Genomic DNA, 25726 nt, shown 5'->3' on the forward strand with positions numbered 1-25726 from the left:
AATGAAGTGAGGGAATCTAAACAGAAAAGAGCAGGAAATGTAAGGTGGACAAAGACTTCTGGTTTGAGTGTATTATCTTAAAAAGTTCACAAAATCGCTCAGGTAATAAACATTTTTCTACATGCCTCTTTTCTGAGATTTTATACACTTTCTCCCCCTAGCCATGAGGTGGGGCTCAAGGAGACTCAGAAGCCCCTAGTTTATGCTACAAGATCCTATCTCCCTGCCTGCCCCCGATCCTCACTGCCTTGATTCCTGGTCTTTTCAAGGCCTGGCAGTTCAACATTTCCTTGATTCTATGAGAGACTTCTATAGTCATAAATTCCCATTTCCCTTTAAAGAAAAAGCAAGCCAGACCTCCAAGGAAGGATATCTTAAACATGGATCTTGCACTCTTTTCTGCAGCTCCAGAGAAATGATGATAATACTATAGATTAGACTGCTGAGAAAATAGGTGCATCTATCCATCCCAAGAGTCAAGAGTTTTGGAGGGGTTTTGAAAGGTAGTCAAAGGTAGATGGGTACTCTGCATGTTCCCTTGTTCTGCTGATGAATGTCACGAAGTACAAAGTTTAAGAAGCATTTCTCTGGAAGCCCAAGGACAACATAAAAATAGAAAGCCAAGATACAAATACTTTGAAATACTGTGAAAAGGTCCTGCGTTATTAGAGGTATTGATAAGAAAATAAGACGTTAGGAAAAGAGTAGAAATCATTATTTCTTTAGATCCCTAGATGTTTTCTTGTGTATTAAGTTTGACATTTTTAAAATCCAAGCTGGTTTCTTTTTTTTTTTTTTTTTTTTGTTTTTTAATTTTACTTTAAGTTCCGGGATATGTATGCAGAACGTGCAGGTTTGTTACGTAGGTATACGTGTGCCATGGTGGTTTGCTGCACCTATTGACCCGTCCTCTAAGTTCTCTCCCCTCACCCTCCCACCCCCAACAGGCCCTGGTGTGTGTTGTTCCCCTCCCTGTGTCTATGTGTTCTCATTGTTCAACTCCCACTTATGAGTGAGAACATGCAGTGTTTAGTTTTCCGTTCCTGTGTTAGTTTGCTGAGGATAACAGCTTCCAACTTCATCCATATCCCTGCAAAGGACATGATCTCATTCATTTTTATAGCTGCATAGTATTCCATGGTGCATATGTATCACATTTTCTTTATCCAGTCTATCATTGATGGGTATTTGGGTTGGTTCCATGACTTTGAGATTGTAAATAGAGCTGCAATAAACATACTTGTGCATGTGTCTTTATAGAATGATTTATATTCCTTTGGGTATATACCCAGTAATGGTATTGCTGGGTCAAATGGTATTTCTGGTTCTAGATCCTTGAGAAATCACCATACTGTCTTCAATAATGATTGAACTAATTTATATTTCCACCAACAGTGTAAAAGCTTCCTATTTCTCCACAGTCTCGCCAGCATCTATTGTCTCTTGACTTTTTAATAATCACCATTCTGACTGGCATGAGATGGTATTTCATTCTGGTTTTGATTTCCATTTCTCTAATGATCAGTGATGTTGAACTTTTTTACACGTTTGTTGGCCACGTAAATGTCCTCTTTTGAGAAGTGTCTGTTCATATCCTTTGCCCACTTTCTGATGGGGTTTTTTCTTATAAATTTGTTTAAGTTCCTTGTAAATTCTGGCTACTAGACCTTTGTCAGATGGGTAGATTGCAAAAATTTTCTCCCATTCTGTAGGCTGCCTGTTCACTCCGATTATAGGTTTTTTCATTGTGCAGAAGCTCTTTTGTTTAATTAGATCCCATTTGTCAAGAGTTCTCGTCTTAAGGTAGTAAAACTAAAATTCAGATCATCTTTCCATTGAGTTTGTTTTCCCAAACCTAGGGAAGGAGAGCAGGAACTGATAATAGTGCCTGCTGTTTATTTTTTCTTAAATGTGGCATGCAAAGCTGAATGATCTTTTAAAGTACAGAATATAACTGCAATGAATTATTTCTGCAATACTTCCAACTATTTTTCCCTTTTTTTTGCAAATAACGGTAGCATATTTTGGTTACAGCAAATGTTTACTAAAGAGCTTCCTGGACATTTCTTTGCTTAGATTTATTTGTAGGAATTATAGTTTCCTGATAGTAATTTAAAGCTTGGGGAATCCCCAGTACAAATTACTTATTGTCCTGGTTCATTTGAAGCAATAATCATTTTTTTAAGACCTGTGCAGATGTGCCATAGTTTAAAATATACTTGTGTCAATTCCTAGACATATTTTTATGACATTTAAAAAATCATAGTGGGAATATCATATAACAAGAAAAACCTACTTGCTGAAATCCTTATCTCTATCAAATTCTGCAAACTCAACTTCCTCAGTGAATGACAGTTAATATCTCAGTTCTTTTATAACTCTTTTTCTGCATTATCATCATCTTACTAAAATTCTTGAGAATGCACTTTGCTGACAATTATGATAAAGAAAGACCTTCAGCTAAACAGAGCAAAAAATATATAAAGATTTTCTGTCTCTCATTCTGGAGGCCTACTACATGCCCACAACAATATACATGAAAAAAAAAAGCCCATTAAAAAATGCAAAGTGCTGACCAGCCTATCAAATTATCGTCATCTCTCCTCCAAAGTGCAAGGAGAAATAGTGTCCAGGAGAACTGCCACACAGTGCTCATGCTTTGCTCATAATCTGATGTTACCTACAATTATTAATTGCTCAATTTTCTTCAAATATAAGGTACAACCAATGCTGACTTTGAAAGAGAGATTATCATTATCATCACTATAGATAAAAAGAAGAGCATTATGTTACTCTCCTCCTCCACTTTCTCTTCCACTCCCTATTCCTCTTTTCCTTCCTTCTTATTTCCCTTCTCTTCCTGAAAAATTCAGTTCCTACAGCTATTAAGTAACACAGAAAAAGGTAGGTGTCCACACCAGAGGAAAGACGGAAGGCACAGTGGAATGGTAGGAGGTGTGTCCATATTGGGGGAGGCCTAGTGTGGGGTACCATAGCCTAAGTGAGAGGGCATCCCCATGGATCGCTGGCATGATATGAGAGGGTTAGAACCCACATAGGGTGAAGAGGGTACCCATGTGGTGTTGGCAGAGGGGGACACCCCAGCATGGGATGTCAGTATTCAAACAGAATGAGAGGGTATCCTTATGCAAGGGTGACTTCGTGCAGGGGGATTAGAGCCCAAGCAGGATGAAAAGATTATTCCCCTGTAGATGCAGACCAGCACAGAGAGTCAGATCTGCAAAGGGTGAAGAGGTGTCTCTGCAGAGCAACAGCCTAGTGTGGGGTGACAGGGCCTAAGAGGTAAAAGGGGGACATTAACGAAGGGAGGGGATGATAGTGGAGAGGAGATTGATAGCATATAAGAGTACTTATCAAGTAAGTATATACACAAAGACAACAGAAGCCAGACTGGAGAAGGATGAAGGAAGTTAACAATAAACTCATATTTATTTTTAATAACTATAGAGATGTAAATATGTGTACATAGTGTATGTGAATATATTCACTCCCTGGCTGAGAGGATCTGGGAGATATGACACTCCAAAAGCCATGAGCATACGAAATACCCAAATCTTAGCCTCTAATGGCCCACTTTCCAATAAAAGGAACAAGGCCACTTGGAGAAAAGGTTGATTCCAGGGCTAAGGCAGGAAAAGATGAGTCCTGGAACATTTTATGATGCCAAAAGCAAGGAAATGCTCAAAGAATGGTTCCAAAAAAAGTCAGCCTAAAAGGGATCCTACTGAGATAATTTAAGCATCAAAATTAATGACAGCAATGCATTATAACCTAGGCAATAAAATAGTAAACCATGAGTCCACACTGATATAAATAAATGAATAAAAGAAAGTTTGATGAGGAATGGGATACCTGCATAGTTTAAATGTACCTCCACACAAAATAGTTATTAAAGGGGGAAAAGGTAATAATAGATATAGAAGCTTGACAACCACCATCATAAGCAAGTGATTAAAATGAACATTATCAGCAATGGGGCAGATCAAATCCCATGCCACATGACAGGATACAATGAAAAGAACAGAGCATCCTTCTGTGGCATTCCCACCAAAGGTGCACAACCTGGGCCAGGCACGGCAGCGCACGCCGGTAATCCCAGCACTTTGGGAGGCCGAAGTGGGCAGATCACTTGAGGTCGGGAGTTTGAGACCAGCCTGGTCAACATGGCGAAACCCCGTCTCTACTAAAAATACAAAAATCAGGTGCATATTTGTAGTCCCAGCGACTCAGGAGGTTAAGGCACAAGAATCGCTTGAACACGGGAGGCAGAGGTTGCAGTGAGCCAAAATTGTGCCACGGCACTCCAGCCTGGGCAACAAAGTGAGACTGCGTCTCCAAAAACAACCAAACATCAACAAAAAAAGTGCACAACCTGAATGTAATAATAAGAAACAGCAAGTAAACCCAAAGTGAGGGACACCTTATAAAATAACTGGCTTAGAGTCTTTGTGTCAAGATGACAAAAGTCAAAGAAAGACTGAGAAATTATTCACACTCAAGTAGACTAAGCAAGTATGACAACCAAATGCAGTACATGATTTTGAACTGGATCCCAATAAAGACATTATTGGGACAGTTGGCAAAACTTGAATGGGGTCTGAGGAATAAATGGCTGTAATATGACAAAGTTGATTTTCTGATTTTAGTGACTGTATTGTGGTTATGTCGAAGAATGTCCTTGTCTGTAGGAAACACAAGCTAAAGTATTCTGGGGTGATTAGGTTGACAACTTACTTGCAAATGGTTCAGGAAAAAAAAAGAGTTATTTAAACTATATTTCCAGATTTTCCATAATATGTGATTATTTCAAAATAAATGTTAATTTTAAAAATAAAAATATTTCACAGTATATAGTTCTACCTCCAAACATTAAAGAATTATCTGAACCTGACTCATGGTCGGATTTAGATCTGATGTATAATGGGAGATGGCAGCCACATGCTGATGCTGGACTGCTCAAAAGAAAAAGCTAAATTTGTGAGTTTTTGTGCCCTAGTAAAATTAGATACTACTATATAGTTAACTATTACCTCATGTAAATGATTTTTGTAAGGGCCTAGAGACAAGAGTCTATTTTCCAGCCTCCAAAGCACTACCACCATACTAAATGCACAGTGTACACCTCAAAATATTTGCACACCATAAAAATATGTCTCAAAATATTTTAATGCTTTTAAAAAGGAGAAAATAGTAATGATAGGCTTACTAGGAACCCATTGATCTCATGGATTACAGCACAGCACATACAACTTCCATGGAACACAATTTTTTTCTGTTCAAATTATCTTTGTAAGGAATGTACAAGATAGAAAACAAATACTAAATCTTTGGTGACCAGTACCACTCCTAAAAGCAAGAGGAAAAAAGCAATCCTCTGCCTCTAGGATCAGAGGAAGATTGGCCAAGTAGTATCACTCCCTATGGCCTGTCTTGGTGCCTATAGTTACACCATTAAAGATTTAAGTTAAGACAATGTAGATAAACAAATGACCTATTACAATGCAAATATTCCAGAGTTTCCCATTCAAATAAAGATACTCATTAAATATATAAAATTATGATTTATAATTATGAATAATTTATTGACTATTTAAATTATTTATTGCATAAATATTAATGCTTACTAACAATAAGCATTTTATTCCCTCCTATGTAATAGGTACTGTGATAGATATTTTACATAAATTATCTTTAACCATTCCAACTCTACAAGATAAACGTTATCACCTCCACTTTATAAATAAGGAAACTGAAGCCCAAAGAAGTTAAGTCACCTGCATAGCACCAAATGTCCTTTCAATGGCAGAGTCTACATTCAAACTCAAGACTCAGAGTTTTTCCATTATGGTCTTCTTTTTTCTTTTCTTAGAGATTACAGATTTTGTTTTCTTAGAGCAAGAGAGGTCTTGCTCTGTCACCCAGGCTGGAGAACAGTGGTGTAAACATAGTTCACAGCAGCCTCAAACTCCTGGGCTCAAGCAATCCTTCCACCTCAGCCTCCCAAGTCACACGGATTACAGGTACAAGTCATTCCATTACATTCTGCTTCTTCTTTCACTATGTAATTTACTATTCTGAAAAAGAGAGCCGGGCGCAGTGACGCACGCCTGTAATCCCAGCACTTTGGGAGGCTGAGGCGGGCGGATCACAAGGTCAGGAGATCGAGAATATCTTGGCCAACATGGTGAAATGTCGTCTCTACTAAAAATATAAAAATTAGCTGGGCATGGTGGTGCGTGCCTGTACTCCCAGCTACTCTGGAGGCTGAGGCAGGAGAACTGCTTGAACCCAGGAAGCAGAGGTTGCAGTGAGCCAAGATCACACCACTGGGCGACAATGGTAAAACTCCGTCTCAAAAAAAAAAAGAAAAAAGAAACATGGAGATCTATGGTATAAGGGAATAAAATGCCATATAGGAAAGCTTATTGGTACAGGATAAAACTAAATTATGAGACTTCTGAGTTTTGGGTAGAAGAAGCCAAAGAATGCCTTAGAACCATGAAAGGAAGAAAGGCTAAGCAAACGGACAGAAGAGCACAGGAAGAGGGGGTGAGGAAGGTCGAAGGACAAACTGCCTGCTTCCCCAGTTTTTCTACACAGCTTAATACTAGAGTTGACAAAAGTCCCCGAATTAATAATAAGCTCAGTTAAAAACAACAGGGTCAGATTTACTGGCTAACACGGTGAAACCCCATCTCTACTAAAAGTCCAAAAACCCAGCCAGGCATGGTGGCAGGCGCCTGTAGTCCCAGCTACTCAGGAGGCTGAGGCAGGAGAATGGCGTGAACCCGGGAGGCGGAGTAGAGATTGTGCCACTACACTCCAGCCTGGGCGACATAGCGAGACTCTGTCTCAATAAATAAATAAATAAGGCCTGTGGTGAACACTGTACTTTCCTTCTTTGTGTGAAAGGAATGAGGAGAAATAAATCCCACGCACATGGTTTAGATGTTTGTCCCCTCCAAATCTCATATTGAAATGTGATTCCCAGTGTTGGAGATGGGGTCTGGTGGGAGGTGCTTGGATCATGGGAGTGGATCCCTCATGAATGGCTTATCAGTATCCGCTTGGTGATGAGTGAGTTCTCACTCCAAATTTACATGAAATCTGGTTGTTTAAAAGTGTGTGGCACCTCCCTGCTCTCTCTCTCTTGCTCCCAGTCTCACCATTTTATACACAGACTCCCCTTTGCCTTCTGCCATGACTGGAAGCTTCCTGAGGCCTCACCTGAAGCAGACGCCAGCACCATGCTTCTAGTACAGCCTGCAGAACCCTGAGCCAATTTAACTCTTTTCTTCATAAATTATCTAGCTTCAGGTATTTCTTTATAGCAACACAAGAACTAACACATTCATCCATCTGGAGACATGAGATGGACAAGTTATTAAAATACCTTTGAAGACAACAGAAATTAGACAATATCAAGCATCCAAAACTTGGGGGGTAAAAAATTCCACACTGGGTTTTTGTGGGGGTTGTTTTGGTTCAGGTTTTTTTTTTTTTCTTTTTGCCCAGGCTGGAGTACAGTGGCATGATCATAGCTCACTATAGACTTGAACTCCTGGGCTAAAGCAATGCTTCTACCTCATCCCCCTGAGTAGCTAGGGCTACCACACCCAACTAATTTTTTATTTATTTTCTGTAGAAACAGGGCCTTACTATGTTGCCCAGCCTGGTCTTGAACTCCTCGGCTCAAGCAATCCTCCCACCTCAGCCTCCCAAAGTGCTGGGATTACAGGTGTGAGCCAACACACCTGGACTAACCCTGTAGTACAGTGAAAATAACTGACAAGGGCATATTTTTGAAATTTCTTTAGGTGATTTGCTTTACCACTCAATTCAGTTTACTGTTCATGTGCTATCAAGAAACAAATTCAAAGCAAAATACTGCCAGTAATATGAAAATGATAAGCACACAAAAATAATTGAGAACTATGTAGGAACTAAATATTACTACATAATTTTCTGGAAAATGTACTTTCTATTTACATGTTGGAAATATATTGGTATATTCATATTTTAACATAGGATATGCATTGATTCCTATGGCACTAGTAAGCAATACAGCACAATTGAAAGACATCTGGGATCAGAAACACCTGAATTTGCTTCTTCAATCTGCATGAGTGCTGATTATAAAACTACTAACTTTGTAACTCTGGGCAAGTTATTCAATTTTTCTGACCTTTTAATACATAAATAAAAATGGGGTTAATAATAAAGATATTGCAAGACTTGTAAAAATTGAAGAATGTAATTTTATGTAAAAAAGTGGTCTGTGTGATAATGTTTATAACATTACTTATAATAATAAAGTCAAAAATCATCCAAGTATCTATCATTAAGAAAATATAAACTAACAACAGTATATACACCAGATTACTGGTTCTCAAATGTTAGTGCACTTAAGAATGTTCTAGGGTGGTTGTAAAATGCATATTTCCAGGCCTTACACTAAGAAATTCTTAGAATATTCAGAAATCCGGGGTGGGATCAGGAAATAACACGTTTAACAAACAACCATAGGTGCTTCTGATGGAGGACATCTACAAAAAGTATGCAGGAGATGGAATACGATGATGCCATTAAAAACAACTATGAAGACTTTGAAATAACATTGAAAAAGTATATGATATACCCTTAAGTGAAAAATTCAGGATCAAAACTTGTATGCTTTATCTGATAACTACATTAAACATGCTTAAGAAAAAAGTTGTTTTTAGCAATAGGATTAAAGGTAATTTTTGATCTTTTACTCAAATTTTTAAACAGTCATGCTATTATTATAAATGAATCACTAACACATTAAAATTGAAAAAAAATGGATCCTCATGGCCTTCAGGAGTATGCTGAAACTCCTTAGGGCAACACACAAGGTCCTTCTATCTCCAGACTTAACTCTTGTCCATGCTCCATATCAAACTACTTATAATACCCCAAGTTATATTCTACATTTTCACACACTATTATTGAATATACTGTTCCTTCTGCCTGAAATGCCCTTTCTCCAACTTGTCTGGAAAATTCCTACTCATCCCACAAGATTCAAGCACTACCTCCTCTCTGCAGTTTCCCCTGAATACTCCTCCAAGTCAAATTCTGGGTGCCTCCTTCTTGCTCCCAGTATTCCTACAGCATTGTTTGGCATTTCCATTGCTCCATATATCACCCTTTATTTTACCTTTTTGCTGATAGATCTAGCCCATTATTCTGCTAGTACCTGGGGTAGGTAGAGATTATCTCATTCAGTTTTAGAAACCACAAGGTACTCAGCAAATACTTGTTAAAATAAGTAATGACCTTTTTTTTGTTATCGCTGTTCTTAGTTACCAGTTCTCTAAAAAATCCTGAGTGCCCTGCTGGTTAGTTGGATAATACATAGCTCAATGATTAATGAGCTTTGTCTAATAAACACACACACACACACACACACACACACGCAGCATAAAACAAACCCATGAAAAAGTTTTAAGAAACAGTTTAACCATTGTTTGTAATTCTTCACATTCTCTGCTTATGTCTTCAAAGTTTCTAGAAACCTTCAGGATGACACACCACTCTGGTCAATAGCCAAAGCAGGCTAACAGGAATAACTCTGCTCTGGGCTCCTCCATTGCTGGAGTTTGCCCAGCCAAAGAACGTCCCTGCAGAATTCTTGCTGCTTCCCCCAAACACACTCCCACTCACTGCCATCTCCACACTAGCAGTAAAATATCTATATAAAACAGAGATAATTCTGTAAGTAAATAGAGCAGTTTTTTAGTATATTCAAAACACTAGGTACTATATTTAGCATATTTGTGTAATACATAAAACATCTCAAATGTAGATTACTAACTAGAGGTACCAAACAAGAACCTAAAGTGACTAATAGTAATTCAGGCCAAAAGAAAAAAAAAAAAAGAAAAATTAATGTGGAAGAATGCTAATTGAGATCCAGGTATCAAAACTTCAAATGCTTCCCGTGTACCATAAAACATAAGTTTTAGGAATAACCTGGATGCTGAAGCCAACTTGCAACACAATTTTTTAAAAAAGAAAAATAAAATATATTTTTTAACATTTGAATATCAAGCCACATTAGGCATTAACGCCGTGACACAACTTTGTTACATATCTCTGTCACCTGTGATATAATAAATGTGTACAGAAATACTTTGTTTTATTGCACACTTCACAGATACTGTATTTTTTTAAAAATTGAAGATTTATGGGAACCATATGTCTAACAAGTCTGACAGTACCATTTTCCCAATTAGGCCAATGTGCTCAGTTCATGCCTCTGTGTCACATTTTGGTAATTCTCACAATATTTCAAACTGTTTCATTATTTTTATATCTGCTATGATGATCTGTGAACTGAATAATGCTGTGTGTGTTCTCACCACTCCACCAACTGGCCATTCTATCTCTCTCCTTCTCCTCGGGCCTCCCTATTCCCTCGGATACAACAATATTAAAATTAGGCCGACGAATAACCCTTCACTGACCTATAAGTGTTGAAGTGAAAGGAAGAGTCACACATTTCTCACTTTAAATGAAAAGCTAGAAATGAATAAACTTAGTGAGGAAAGCACGTTAAAAGTCGAGACAGACGGAAAGCTAGGCCTCTTATGCCTAACAGTTAGCCAAGCTGCAAATGCAAAGGAAAAGTTCATGAAGGAAATGAAAAGTGCTACTCCAGTGAACACATGAATGATAAGAAAGCCAAAGAGCCTTATTGCTGATATGGAGAAAGTTTGAGTGGTCTGGATAGAAGATCAAAACAGCCACACAACATTCCCTTAAGGCAAAGCCTAATCCAGAGCAAGGCCCTAACTCTTCAATTGTATCAGAGCTGACCGGAGCTGGGGAAGCTGCAGAAGAAAAATCTGAAGGTAGCAGAGGTTCAGGGGGTTTAAGGAACAAAGCCATCTCCATAACATAAAATGGCAAGGTGAAGCAGTTAAGCGCTGATGCAGAAGCTGCAGCAAGTTATCCAGAAGATCTAGCTAAGATAATTGATAAAGGTGACTACATTAAACAACAAAATTTCAGTGTAGATGAAACAGCCTTCTATTGGAAGAAGATGCCACCTAGGACTTTCATAGCTAAAGAGAAGTCACTGCCTGGCTTCAAAGCTTCAAAGGACAGGCTCCCTTGTTAGGGGTTAATGTAGCTGGTGACTTTAACTTGAAACCAATTCTTACTTACCATTCCAAAAATCCTAGGGCCCTTAAAAATGATGCTAAATCTACTCTGCCTGTGCTCTACAAGTGGAACAACAAAGTCTGGATGACAGCACATCTGTCTGTAGCATGGTTTACTGAATGTTTTAAGCCCACTGTTGAGACCTACCACTCACAGAAAAGAAGATTCCTTTCAAAATATTATGGCTCAGTGGCAGTGCACCGAGTCACACAAGAGCTCTGATGGAGATGTACAAGAGACTAATGTTTCCGTGCCTGCTAACACAACATCCATTCTGTAGCCCAGAGACTGAGTAGTAATTTTGGCTTTGAAGTCTTCTAAATGAAGAAATACATTTTGTAAGGTTGTAGCTGCCATACCTAGTGGCAGCTATAGAACCACTAAGAACATCTGCAGGCCAGGTACAGTGGCTCATGCCTGTAATCCCAACACTTTGGGAGGCCAAGGTGGAAGGATCACTTGAGCCCAGGAGTTCAAGACCAGTCTGGACAACATAGGGAAACTCTGTCTCTACAAAAAAATTTAAAATTATCCAGGCATGGTAGCACATGCCTGTGGTCCCAGCTACTCAGGGGGATGAAAGGAAAGAATCACTGAGCCTGGGAGGTCAAGGCTGCAGTGAGCACAGTGATCATGTCACTGCACTCCAGGCCTGGGTGACAGAGTGAGACCCTATCACAAATAAATAAATAAAACATTTGTGATTCATGGGAGGAGGTCAACATTAACAGGAGTTTTGGAAGAAGTTGATTCTAACCCTTATGAATGACTTTGAGGGGTTCATGATTTCAGTGGAGAAAGGAACTGCAGATGTGGTGGAAACAGCAAGTGAAATAGAAGTGGAGCCTGAAAATTGGACTGACTGACAACAATCTCATGATAAAATTTGAACAGATGAGGAGTTGCTTCTTATGGACGAGCAAAGAAAGTGGTTGCATGAGTGGAATCGACTCCTGGTGAAGATACTACTAGTGAAGACACTGTGAACATTGCTGAAACGTCAACAAAGGATTTAGAACACGATATAAATAAAGCAGCAGCAAGGCTTAAGAGGAGTAACTCCAGTGACCCCAATTTTGAAAGTCCTACCATGGGTAAAATGCTATCAAACGGCATCTCATGCTACGGAAACATCTTTTGTGAAAGGAAGAGTCAACTAATGTGAAACTTCATTATTGTCTCATTTAAGAAATTGCCACAGCCATCCCAACCTTCAGCAACCACCATTCTAATCAGTCAGCAGCCAACAACATTGAGACAAGACCTTCTACCAGCAAAAGGATTACAACTTGCTGAAGGCTCAAATGATCATTAGCATTTTTAGCAATGAAGTATTTTTTAATTACGTACATTGTTTTGTTAGACATAATGCTGTTGCACACTTAACAGAGTACAGTATAGTGTAAACATAACTTTTATATGCACGGGAAAACCAAAAATTTTGTATGACTCACTTTATTGCAGTGGTCTGAAAACAAATCTACAATATGTCTGAGCTATGCCTGTACATCTAAGTAATAACTTCTGATACAGGCAAATATTATATGTTTATGTCTAAAATGGGTTTATATAATCCAATAAAAAATTCTAGCGACTAAATGAGTAGCAAAAAGAAAAGACTTTTCTATCACCAGTCATATACTCTCTCATTTCTTATGCCTCCAGTCAAATCCCTTCCCTTTCGGCCTTTAAGAAGGAAGAATTAGCCAGGCATGGTGGTTCACAGCTATAATCCCAGAACTTTGGGAAGCCAAGTCAGGAGGATGGCTTGATCCCAGGAGTTTGAGACCAACCCAGGAGTTCAAGAACAGTCAAGGCAGGAGGATCACGTGAGATCTCAACAACAGACCCCAACAGACAGGGTTTCCCTATGTTGCCCAAGTTGGTCTTGAACTCCTAGGTTCAAGTGATCCTCCTACTGTGGCCTCCCAAAGAGCTGGGATTATGGGCATGAGCCACTGTGCCTGTCCCACAAATGTTCTTAATGGTGTCTAGCATGGTGAATCCTTTCTAGAAGGTTTTCAATTTACTTTGTCCAGATCCATCAGAAGAATCACTACATATGGCAGGAGTTTGAGGAACAGTGAAGCCCTGTCCTTACAAAAAAAATGAAAAAATTTGCTGGGCGTGGTGGCACGTGCTGGTAGTCCCAGCTACTTGGAGTCTGAGGCATGAGGATCACTTAACCCTGGGGAGCAATGAGGCTGCAGTAAGCTGTGATCACACTGCTGCACCCCAGCCTGGGTGACAGAGTGAAAACTTGTCTCCAAAAAAAAGGAAGAATTGCCACCTGTATCCAACATTCTCTTACAAGCCTGGCAAAATCCCCTCCATTTGTTCTGCCAGAAGAGGTCGATGGCTTTACTATTTTGGCCTAATGTTTTGTTGCCTCTTTAAATGAAAATATGAACAGAGCTTTCTTTCTAAAAGCTTTACCAATCAATTACAACTTCACTATGAATTAACTGTCAAGTCCCACAAACACTTTTTGGTGGTAAAGAAAGGAAAGAAAAGGCACTGGGCCCATGAGGTTAGAGGATAAATTAACACTGATGTATAAGCATTCCCTTTCCTCTGCAGCCTCACCAGCATCTATTGACTTTTGACTTTTAAATAACAGCCATTCTGACTGGGTGAGATGCTGTCTCACTGTGGTTTTGATTTGCACTTCCCTGATAACTAGTGATGCTGAGCATTTTTTATATGTTTGTTGGTCACTTGTATGTCTTTAGAAATGTCTGTTCATGTACTTTACTCATTTTTTAATAGAGTTACTTGTTTTTTGCTTGTTGACTTGTAAACAAGTTCCCTATAGATTCTGGATATTAGGCCTTTGTCAGATACATAGATTACAAATATCTTCTCCCATTCTGTAGGTTGTCTGTCACTGTGGAAAGCAGTACAGAGATTTCTCAAAGAACTTAAAATTGCTACCATTCGACCCAGAAATCCCACTGCCGTGTATATACCCAAAAGAAAATGAACCATTCTACCAAAAAGACACATGCACTCATGTTCATTGCTGTGCTATGCACAGTAGCAAAGACATGGAATCAACCTAGATGCCCATCAACGGTAGACTGGACAAAGAAAATGTGGTACATATACACCGTGGAATACTATGTAGCCATAAAAAAGAATGAATCCATGTCCTCTGCAGCAACAGCTCCTCCAATGGAGCTGGAGGCCATAATTCTAAGTAAATTAACACAGGAACAGAAGACCAAATACCACATGTTCTCACTTATAAGTGGGAGCTAAATATAAAGCATATATGGACAAAAATAAGGGAACGATAGACACAGTGGACTACTAGAGGGTGGAAGGGGGGTAGGCTACAAAACAGCCTATTAGGTACTATGCTCACTACCTAGGTGATGGGATTCATGCTCCAAACCTCAGTGTCATGCAATATTTCCATGTAACTAATCTACACACATACTTCCTATATCTAAAATCTGTTGAAATTCTTTTTTTAAATATTGAGATAGGCTGGAATCTAGAGATGATGCCAGCTGGCACAAAAACTGGAGCCAGGGTGAACTTGTAGTAATTAGAAAAAAAGGCTTTTTTTTTCTGAGACGTGATTGAGGGTTAAGGGGAATGTGGTGTGGGAAACAGAAACAGGAAAGGAGGTTGGCTGTTCATGCTCACATCCATCAATCAAGATTTGATCCAATTTGATCAAAGAATGGTAACAAGTCTAAGAAGTTTGTTTCAGTTCACTTAACTAGAAGTAATTAACCACTTCAAATAAAGCTCCTCTCATAACACAACAGAATCCAAGTAACTACTGCACAGCTTAATCAAAGTTCCATTTCACAACTAGATCCATGAAGACATGTCGTTTAATAAGAAAGCATGATTCATAAGAATCAGATTCAGAGATGAACACTCTGGACAGTGCAGGAGAAGAAAGAGTGTTTTAGTCTATTTTGTGTTCCTATAAGAGAGTACCTGAGACTGGGTAATTTACAAACAATGTATGTTTTTGTGATTCACATTTCTGGATGCTGGGAAGTAAAAGAGCATGGTACTAGCATTTGCTCAGCATTTGGTGAGGACCTTCTTATTGCATTATCCCATGACAGAAGGCAGAACGGCAAGCAAGTATGGGAAACAGAAAGAGGAAATTGGGCTGAACTGATTCTTTTGTGAGGAGCCTCCCATGATAACTAACCCACTCCCACAATAATGGCATTAATCCATTCATACGTGCAGAGCCCTAATCACCTCTAAAGGGTCTCACCTGTTTCTTTTTGTTTTTATTTTGAGTAGGGTCTCACTCTGTCACCTAGGCTGGAGTTCAGGGGCATAATCATTGCTCACTGCAGCCTCAAACTCCTAGGCTCAAGCAATCCTCCCCACCCAGCCTCTCAAGTAGTTGGGGCTACAGATGTGCAATTCCACACCTGATTGTTTTGTTTTGTTTTTTATAGAGACAGAGTCTCACTATGTTACCTAGGCTATTCTTGAACCCTTGGCCTCAAGTGACACTCCCACCTCAGCCTCCCAAAGCCTGCAATTACAGGTGTGAGCCACCATGTCCAGACAGATCCCATCTCTTCATACTGTCACAGTGACAAATAAATTTCAACATGAGTTTTGGAGACAACATTCAAATCATAGCACTGTGGAAAACATAATTTATTATTTGGTCATATTTTTTGATCCATCTTCAAAAATCAATTAAAAGCCTCACCCAGATTTAACACAAAGGTAAAATTTATTTGATATCCTACTGACACTAAAGAAGAAAAGTAGACTCTAAGAAAAGTTTCTAGATCTGTATTACACAAGAAAATTCAATGAGTTTTCAACTGGCATTGTGCCTCTGCTTGCCTGTAAGGCTTACATAACCATGTCCTCACACGCATGAGAAAGAACTGGAAGATAGAGGAGTCTTCTTTGTAAATTCCTTTTTCAAATATAAAATATTCTCCCATATCAACAGATGATGAGTAATAAAAACTCACTGTATTTTAATTAACATCATTCTGCAATATGTCCAAAATGGAAACTGAAGACACTCTAAAATGCATTAAGTGTTAAATATCTTCAGGTTCCATAGGTTGAAATTAGTCTTTTCTAACCTTTGTCTGGCATTATAGTCAGCTTCCATTTCTAGTTAAATACTCAGAAATAATGTCTATCACAGGCTTCTGATCAAATTTTCCAAAATTACCTCAAAATTATTTCATTATATAACTGAACTAATCAAATTGTTTACTGTCACCTGAAAGATTAACTTGCTAAAGTCAGTAGAGGCACTAACAAATATTGTATGCTTCTGCCTTAATGTCAGTGAAGACTTGCATCAGCCTTTGTCATCTGTAAGAAATCACTGTCACACAAGAAACTGCAAAGGATGGACAGGTTGAGTAGTAGTCACTGGCTGGTTGCCCTAGTTCACTGCTACACATCACCCTCAGTGTTTTGAAAAGGGAGCTGAAAACCCTGCTCAGTGAAGAAAGAGGTCAATACCAAAATTCGCTCTCCTTTCGCCTTACTCCCCATCATGCAGCTGGCACTGTTCACTCTGGCAGATACAGCTCCCTGAACATAATGGTGCAATCACCACTTCAAACATCATTACTATCTAAAATAGATAACCCACTTGCAACTTGACTATTTTTATAGATATAACGTTTTCATGGAGCTTAACTGCTCTATTTGTGATTTATTCCATTTAACCAATGCAGTTTCCCTGAAAGTGAGTTTCTTATATCAGAGTTCCAATAACCACAATTGCCCAAATAGTTGTGAAAATTACAGTACTTCCTAGTTGCCTGTTATCTCCTTGTACTCATCACCAAAACGTCATGAGCTGAATCCTAAATCTGAAAAATTATAAGCTCTCTTGTTTTTATGTCTTTGGTGACCAGAAGATTGTTTTGCCCCACTTCTTACCAATCTACTTTTTCATATGGGGATCTTAAGAACTGTATTATTTATTTCTGACAAGAATTTAGTAAATACCTCTTATATAAAACTAAACACTTCGAGGCATTAAGAAAATCCAATAAATTGAGGCATTAATAAACTTTTATCACTATATTAAAATACAAATAATTCTCAATCCGATACTCAGCAAAAAATTAATTTAATATACATTTTACATGGAAATTAGTTTTGTTTAGAATAAAAGGTAGTTGTGCCAAAGGAAGAGAGTTTTTTTTTTTAAGATTTTGCAGCTGTCTCATAAAAGATATGTTAAATAAACTGAAATTTCACATAAAATGTGGAGGAAGAAAAGGAGGGAGGCAACTCAATTTTAGTGCTCTGATGAGCTCAGATTTCTTTAAGGATGAAAGGGGGTAGTAAGAGGTATAACTGCAAGTAAACACAAAAAAGAAATATATACTTGTCCAGGAAAAACACTAATGTCCTTTTAAGCTAAGTTTGAAAAACAGAAAGGAGGTGTAATAGTTCACTAATTTAACCTTAAGTTCTGACAGAGTAAAAGGAAAACTCTGGGTAGTTTTAAACTACAAGAGAATTTTCTATGATATCTAACAATGCCAAGAATCTAATTCTTCCCAGCTTTTATTTTGCTTCTATTTTCCCTATTGAGAACCATTTTCAAATCAGAAGGGATAAACAAATAATTTCAGGAGATTACTGAAGGTCCAAACAGAGACCAAAAAGGACAGTAAGCTGCTTTAAATAAGTATGCACATCCAGACCCAGAAGAATTAGATGCAAGAGGGTAGAAGGAATTTTCGCCAATACTAGGAATTACCAATGATTCACTGCCAGAAACAAGCCATAATAAAGTAGACTGATTTTGATGGAATTTAAAGGGATAGATCAAAGGAATGCCATACACTTAAACACAGTGTGAATTTAGAAAGGCAGTAGATAAAATAACTCACAATATTCTCACAGGAACAATGGAGAGAAACAGCTGATTGTCTATTACGTGGCTTCAATTCTGGTAGAAATACCATGAGTAAAGATTGCTACTTTAAAATTTATACTAAGTTGAAGAGAGGTGCTTTGGGGATATAGCACAGTGTGTTGAATTTAGGTTATAGAAAACATGCTTATTAAATCTCTGGATGATACAGAGGAGAGAAGTTAATATGCTGAAAGACAGATTGAAGAGTCAGAAAGAAGAAAAAAAAAGAGTCAAAAAGATCTAGAGAAATTACAAACACAACCTAAAACAAATCAGATAAAATGGAATGGGAATAATTTAAGCTCAACCAACACTTTTAAAAGTACCAGAAAGGGGAATCATGGCTTCACAGGTTATTGAAAAAACAATACCAGGAAATTATAATTGACTATATGTTCAACTTGAGCCAACACCATTACATGGCCCAGAAAATCTTGACCTGTAGGTAGGTCTTAGATCAATAATAAAGAGATAATAATTTCATTGTATCATGTTGTAATAGCTGCTATTTTATTTTAATTACATAATACATATTCATTACAGAACACTGGAAAATGCAAATAAGGAAAAGAAAAATAAAGCCCACCCACAATTCTACCACTCAAAGATGAATACTATCTTCATTTTGGCATCTTATCATTCCAGACTTCTTAAGCACATTGTAAATGTTCACACAAACTTATTTGTCCTTGCAAAAATAAGATCATACTATAAATGCTTCTTGTAACCTGTTGTCCTTGGGTTTTTTATTCAGCCATAATGTTCTACTCTGGTCAAGGGACATCTACTGCATTTTGTTAATTTCTAGTCACCATATTTTAAGAGGGTCATTGCAAAATTTGAGAATATATAAAGAAGGAAAAAGAGAGTAGTGAAAAGTATGAAAACTAAGTTCTTAACACCTATGCTCTCTTGCCATATAAAAGGTCAATACAGATGATAGCTCTTCCATGAAAAATACTTACAAGAAAACAGAAATACATGCACCCAAACAACTATCCTGGCAGATGAATTAGACTACTTTATATTGACCCGTACAGCCAATCTACTACCAATTGCTGAAAGTCACAGGGAAGTGGATTTTAGCTCAATGACAAGAAAAATTTTAAAATAATTACAGCTGTCAAAAATAGAATGGATCTAGTCGTTGGAAGGTCTAACAGGGCTGGAATAACTAACAGGTAAGAGATGTTACAGAGAAAATTTCTGCACTAGGTGAGAAGTTGGAAGAAAGGTCCCTCCCTATATGAAGATTCTATGATTCTAATGAGAAATTTACTGCCAGTCCAATATGAAGCAAATCTTTAGTCATTAAGGCCTTAAAGAATAGAGTCAAACACTTTAGAGGTGCATGAAAAATATTGACACTAACGATGAACACCTATATGCTAAATGTTTTGCATTCATTACTTTATACTTCATTTAATCCTTTTATAACAACCTTATATGATAAGTACTATTATTACTATTTCCACTCTTACAGAATAGTGAGGCTTAGAGAGGTTTTTTAATTTAAGTCATTCTTACTTTTGCTGAAAATTGCAGTGCCACCCAAAAGCATACCGAATTCCCCATTATACAGTTACTGCTCAAAGGATCATTTCTTATTATCAGTAGGTAAGAAGTAATCAGAAGCATCTTCAGAAAAGTTCTTGTCTAGTGAACCCTCAAAGGGCAGTTGTGAGATTTTTTTAATTAGAAAAAAAATCAAAATTTAAGGAATTTCAAATTACTCTTCGTAGCAAAAAACGTTCAGATTGGACTGTCTAAATTGGCCATATACCTTTAAACTTTTGTGAATAAAACAGATTCAATGAATGAGACTTAAAATGTAGTAAAGCAAATCTGAATCACACATTTTCAAATCTTTGCCATTATTAATTATGTGACCATGGGCAAGTCCTTAATCTTATCTTTTTATTCCTTCATCTGTGAAATGAGAATGAACCTACTAAGGCTGACATAAGAATTGAATGAGATGACACATGTAAGCATTTAGCATAGGTTCTGACACCATTATTACACAACCCAAGTAATAAAGCAAGTGGGGAAAAAGTGCCAAACATATTCTACAACTCATTCTAAAACATTAAGAAATTTCAAAGTGTCATTATGTTTGATAAGCGGACACATTTTCCATTATTCTGCCAATAAATTTCTGATGACAATCATTTTTGAAATAAAGTGACAACTAAATAAAATGTGCCTTCTTAGGAATGTCATTTTATGCAAATGATCGCCCAGATAATACAATTTCAACTCTCATTTTCTTCAGACACCATTCATTCAGTGTAAGATGGATAAAAGCAAGTTTAAAATTATTGGTTTTGTTTGTGATTTTTACAACTTGGTTCGAAGTACTCTAATAAACACATGTTGTTTACTTTTGTTTTCTATGTGCAATCTTTGTTGAAGAGTTACTGCTGCTATCTTTGACAACACTAGAAAAGAGAAAACCTCTCATTCAAGATATACACTCTGGGTCACTATTTTGATACTTTAGTGTTCACTAACATTAAATACTCGGTATTTTATCCCTAAAACTTGACATCTATTCTTTAAAAAAAAAAAAAAAAAAAATCACAGCTGGGAAAGGAGTATTTAAAGGATGTTTGCTTTTGAGTTTTGTCACAAAAAGTGTTTTTAAAATATGATTTATCACAATAAAATTAACTGAAGTTCTCACTGTTCTCAAAGAATTCCTCATGTTTTCCCCAAAAAAAAAAATGTTTATTTTGAGAAACCTCTTTCAGCATACCAGTTTCTAGACATAATCATTTTTATAACTGATAGATCCACTGGCAAATATTTTTATTTTACCTGTAACTTAAAACTGTAAAGAGATAAAATGCTTTTATATAAACTACATGTGACTACAGACAATTATTAGAGCTGCAATCTGAAATACGTACACATTGTCTGCCTGTGTTTGAAACTGAAGATTATTTAACAAGGGAGTACACACAAGTCATCTCTACGACCTATTGAAAAAATGTCCTATAAATATTCATTCTTCTGACATAAACTATCATTCCAATAAAATGTCACTGTCAACGAGTATCTAGAATAACATATGGGGCTTTTTAAAATCCCATCAACTACTTTTCAACTAAATTTATTTCACTGTGATAGAAACTTTTCATTTTCCCTTTTAACTAGTCCTATAATTAATTGTGCTGTCTGACCACCACGACCTATGAGAACTTGCGTAAAGAACGCAATGTCATCACCCAAAAGTTTCTATTAAGCACTTGTCAAGGGTACCATGGAACAGTTTTTAAAAAACCAGGGAAATCGCCTGGGTTTTTTAAAAATTTTTACAAACATAATTGGGTTATCCAAGAAATGTTTTAAGGCAAAGATATGAATGACAATTGATGACTCCAAAAATATCCAGGATGAATTGGATAGCCACGATTTTATAAACTAAAGAGCTTCACTTGAATTGTATCTAGTGAATACTCTCCAGGCTTCCGCCCTCCCAGTTGATTTCATTTGTCCATCAATACAACTTTCAATAGTTTCTCAAGTATGCAAATCAACCCCGCTATTTCCAAAGGACTGCTGAACGAAGACCTTGACATTTTTTAAAATGTCATCTTAGAAAGATTCTCCAAGCAATATCAGTCTCACCTACATCTTCACATTAAAAGGCCTCTACTATATTCCATACACACTATCCCAATCCCGACCTGGCATCCTTCATCCTGAGCTATAATAACCAAGTTTCACTCAGCTATGTCCAGGTAACTGAAAGTACTGCTGGGGCTGCCTAACCTGCCTCATCAAGTTTTACACACACCCTGTACTGAAGACATCTCAGCAGAAAGAAGGTTCACTCACTTCATTTTGTGGGATCATAACCCACGGCACAGCAAACGCCTTCTGCAAGAGAAGGTAGGAGCCACGGAAGGCTGTGGCTTTTGCAGGGTAATTGCATGCACGCAAGAGCTTCTCTGACAATTTCATTTAACTAGACAAAAAAGGCTGGGTTCAAAGCTGCAAATATATAATAAACGTTGACGGAAAGCGGGCGGAACGTCGATTTTCTTCAAGCAACACTAGTACATGTACAAGTTCTGCACCACGGCTCAGAGGAAAAGTAGCTTACTGACGCATTGATGGAAGGCTATTTTAAAATTACTCAAAGAATCTAAGGCATCAATCTGACTGGGAGGCTCATACCTCCTCTCCATACACGCAGTCTGTTTTCCTATCTAATTTAAGAATGAATCGCTGGCAGCCACCAGGTGCAATAACCGTGAGGAGGAGGACGTATATCCATCACAATGCATAATGAGGTGTGCCAACCCCGGAGCTGGTGCCCGTCCTTACCTTAGCAGATTAGACAGGGGCAGGGGTCCGGATCCACCGCCCAGGATCCCTCCTTTCCTGCCAGACAGGAGTTTCTCCACCAGAGCCACATTTCCAGTGCGAGCAGCTTCCAGCAGCTCCTGGTCCTTCCCCATAGTCTCTCACCGACTCCCCCACAGAGTCCTTACCCCCTTTGGGTCCTCCTCCCCACCCACCCCCACTCCCCAAAATCCAGGGCCCTCCTCGCCCCACCCTAAAATAATGCAAGAGCTTCAGCACGGAGAGCTCCCTGCAGCCCCAGGCAGGGAGCACCACTCTCTCCTCCTCTTCGGGGCGCAGCTTTTACAATGGGGATCAGACCATGTCTTGAAAGAGGGGCTGGCCGAGCTGGGAGCCGCGACGCGCCCCCACAGCCACTCCCCTGTATTCCCGAGGCCTCGTTCCCGCGGGTGGGGCGTGAGGGGGTGGGGACTCAGGGGTGCTTTTGAGGAGCGGGAGGAGGGTGATGAGGACCGAGGTCGGAGGAGGAAGAGGAGGCAGCAGAGACAGTCCTCGCTGGAGCGGGAGCGCAGGGAACACCCGCGGCGGCGGCAGCAGCCCGCGCGCCCTCCCGCCCGGCCTGGGCTCGCCTCAGCTTCCTTGGCGGTTACGCGGGGGCGGCGTCCGCGGCGGGGAGGAGCGCGGCGGCGCCGGCGGCTCGTGCGCCGTGGCCCGCGCCGAGGCAGTGCGGTGCGGACAAGCCGCAGCGAGCTCGTGCGGAGGGCGGCGGCGGCGGCGAGGCCTGGCGCGCGGGGGGCGTGTGCGAGCGGGCAGGTGCGGCCCGCGGTGCGGCCCGAGTTGGGCGGCGGGCTGGCGGGGAGGGGCCGGGCCGGCTGAGGCGGGGCTTCGGCCCTGAGATTCTCTTCGTTCTCGTGGGCGGGGACCCTCCCTCCTCCACTCTCCTTGGAAGAGCGTTAACCGTGTGAGGACTGGAGTTCCCCGGGCCGAGTCGGCTCCTCCTCGGCCCGGCGGGCCCCGGCGACACGCGTCGGGTCTGTCACGACGCCTGAGGAAAATCCTCCATGATAGGGATGGGGAGGCTGGTGACACTGGGGAGGGGCCCTTTGGCCACCGCTTCCATCCGAGTCTAGGCAACTTGACCGGCATTTCGCCCTTCCGCTTTACCTCCCCGAGAGAGCCTGAGATCTGCCCTTGGTTAGAAAGAAGAGGCTCATTTCGTCCTAGTTTCTGTGGCACTGGCCACCGAGCAGTTTGTGACTGTTCCAGTTTTTCTAGAGTCTTTAATCAGCCCATATTTTAGTTGGGCTTTGGAGATCTGCTGACTTGTAAGAATACCAGGAAAAAGGCTCTCATTGAAAATTTCTCCACATCCACACTCGAAAAATATAAATGGGCATGGATTAGAGATCCACTTTAATTTGCATATATCATCAGCAATTCATTGTGCATGGTTGGCATGACTTAGATGCTCTCCTTGGCCGTCGTGGAGAACGCGCGTTTATTTTCTATTAAAACTTCCTGTTACACCTTGTGCTTTGCATTGTCCTTGAAACAGACTTCATAAATGTTCACTTGTTGATAATCGATTGGTAGGAAGAGGACTTAATAGGCACTGTGCTTACAACAACCCAGTGAACTGGATATTATTATATCCATTTTAGAAATGAGGATATAGGGCTCAAATGGTTAATTAAATTTCTCAAGATGCCACATGGAGTAAGTGGCTGACTAAGAACTAGACCCCAGAACAGTCTCACTCCAGACACCAAGTGCTTCCCAATGTACGTTCCTGCCGCCCATGGAAAAGCAAAATGCACAGACAATAATTATTGCATACATTTGATGAGTAGTTACTATGTACCAGACACTATGCAAAGTGCTTTCCATGTTTCATTAACCCTTGCAACAATCGCATGAGATAGGACCATTTTCATCCCTATTTTGGAGATGAGGAAACTGATTACCCGCAAGATAATAGGGATAGAAAGTAACTGAGCCAAGGCTCAAATCCGGCACTGTCTGCTGTAGGCAAAGATTTTAAATAAATAACTGGGGGAAACTTAAAAGTTTAGAGATAAATAACAAGAGTATATTAAAACATTTTTATGGAATTCATTGTGTTCTAAGATTTCATTTGAATGATTCAAAGTATTAGGTAAATTATGGCTATTTACTGGAGGTTTCCTGAAGTATGTAGATTTTGGCTAGTGTCGATTTTTAATTCATTTTGGTTTTGTTTTCTGTGTTAGAATCTTTTTTTATAAGATAATCTATGTTATAATAATATGATCCCTGACATAATGGAACTAGCAGACCAATGAAAGAAACAAGAGATAAGGAGCCATCACATTCATTTTGAAAATGGCATAGGGAAATCCTTCTTCCTTTTTCCTAATGTTGCCACCTAAGCAAAACACACCTTTCCCAGAATATACTGTAAGTATTCAATTGGTCAGAGCTGAAAATCACCCACAGTTTTCACAAGCAACATTTAATCATGGATGAGTTGGTGACTGCAGGCCCCGAGTGGTCTTATCGAAATCATGCAAACACCACCCCCAATGGAAAAACCATTAGTAATGATTTACTCTAAGAATCAATTCCATAGTTCAGGCGTTCTACTGACATATGATAATCAAATCCAGTTTTTCAGCTTCAAACTCTGGTTTCAGTGACTTCATAACTTTTTTTTTCTTTAGACATTGCAGTGACTGCACCTTATAGCTTTTTGTTGAAGAGGATAAAGGCTTTGGCTACATGGGGACTAACATGCAAATTAAAAGTGAAAACTCTTTTAAAAATCTACAGAGGCCAAAATAAATATCCAGATCTTTTAAACATCCAGATTTAATCAAGATGTTTAGCATCTGTGAATAATGAAAAGAGCGATAGAATCTTGGGAACAAATTAGACAATCACTACCTCAGTGTGTGCATAAGTAAAATGAAGAAGTTATGTCGGATGCCTTCCGCTGGCCTTGCCAGCTGTAATATTCTATGCCTATGATGAAACGTAGTCTTAGTCCATTAAGGCATTTGCATCACTGAAGCTAGAAATTAAGTATGGAGATACATTTGAGATTTCAATTCTGTTTTTATTTGATTTGATTTTTTGAGACAGAGGAGACAGAGTCTGACTCTGATGCCCAGGCTGGAATGCAGTGGCATGATCTTGGCTCACTGCTCCTGGGTTCAAGTGATTCTCGAGTCTCAGCCTCCCGAGTAGCTGGGATTACAGGCACCCACCACCATGCCCGGCTAATTTTTGTATTTTTAGTAGAGACAGGATTTCACCATGTTG

General features: G+C 39.1%; 1 protein-coding gene across 1 annotated transcript in view; it reads right to left on the reverse strand.

Moving 5' to 3' along the window:
- The window catches only part of ANKS1B (ankyrin repeat and sterile alpha motif domain containing 1B), a 1249898-nt gene extending 1227270 nt beyond the window's left edge, over nt 1–22628 (reverse strand). Inside the window, exon 1 of the mRNA XM_031650180.1 lies at nt 22448–22628. Coding sequence (XP_031506040.1) covers nt 22448–22581 — 134 coding nt within the window. The 5' untranslated portion in view covers nt 22582–22628. The remainder of the gene's footprint in view (nt 1–22447) is intronic.
- Nucleotides 22629–25726: the final 3098 nt, after the last annotated feature.

This window comes from Papio anubis, chromosome 9, assembly GCF_008728515.1.
Source record: "Papio anubis isolate 15944 chromosome 9, Panubis1.0, whole genome shotgun sequence".
In the NCBI taxonomy this organism is placed as follows: Eukaryota; Metazoa; Chordata; class Mammalia; order Primates; family Cercopithecidae; genus Papio; species Papio anubis.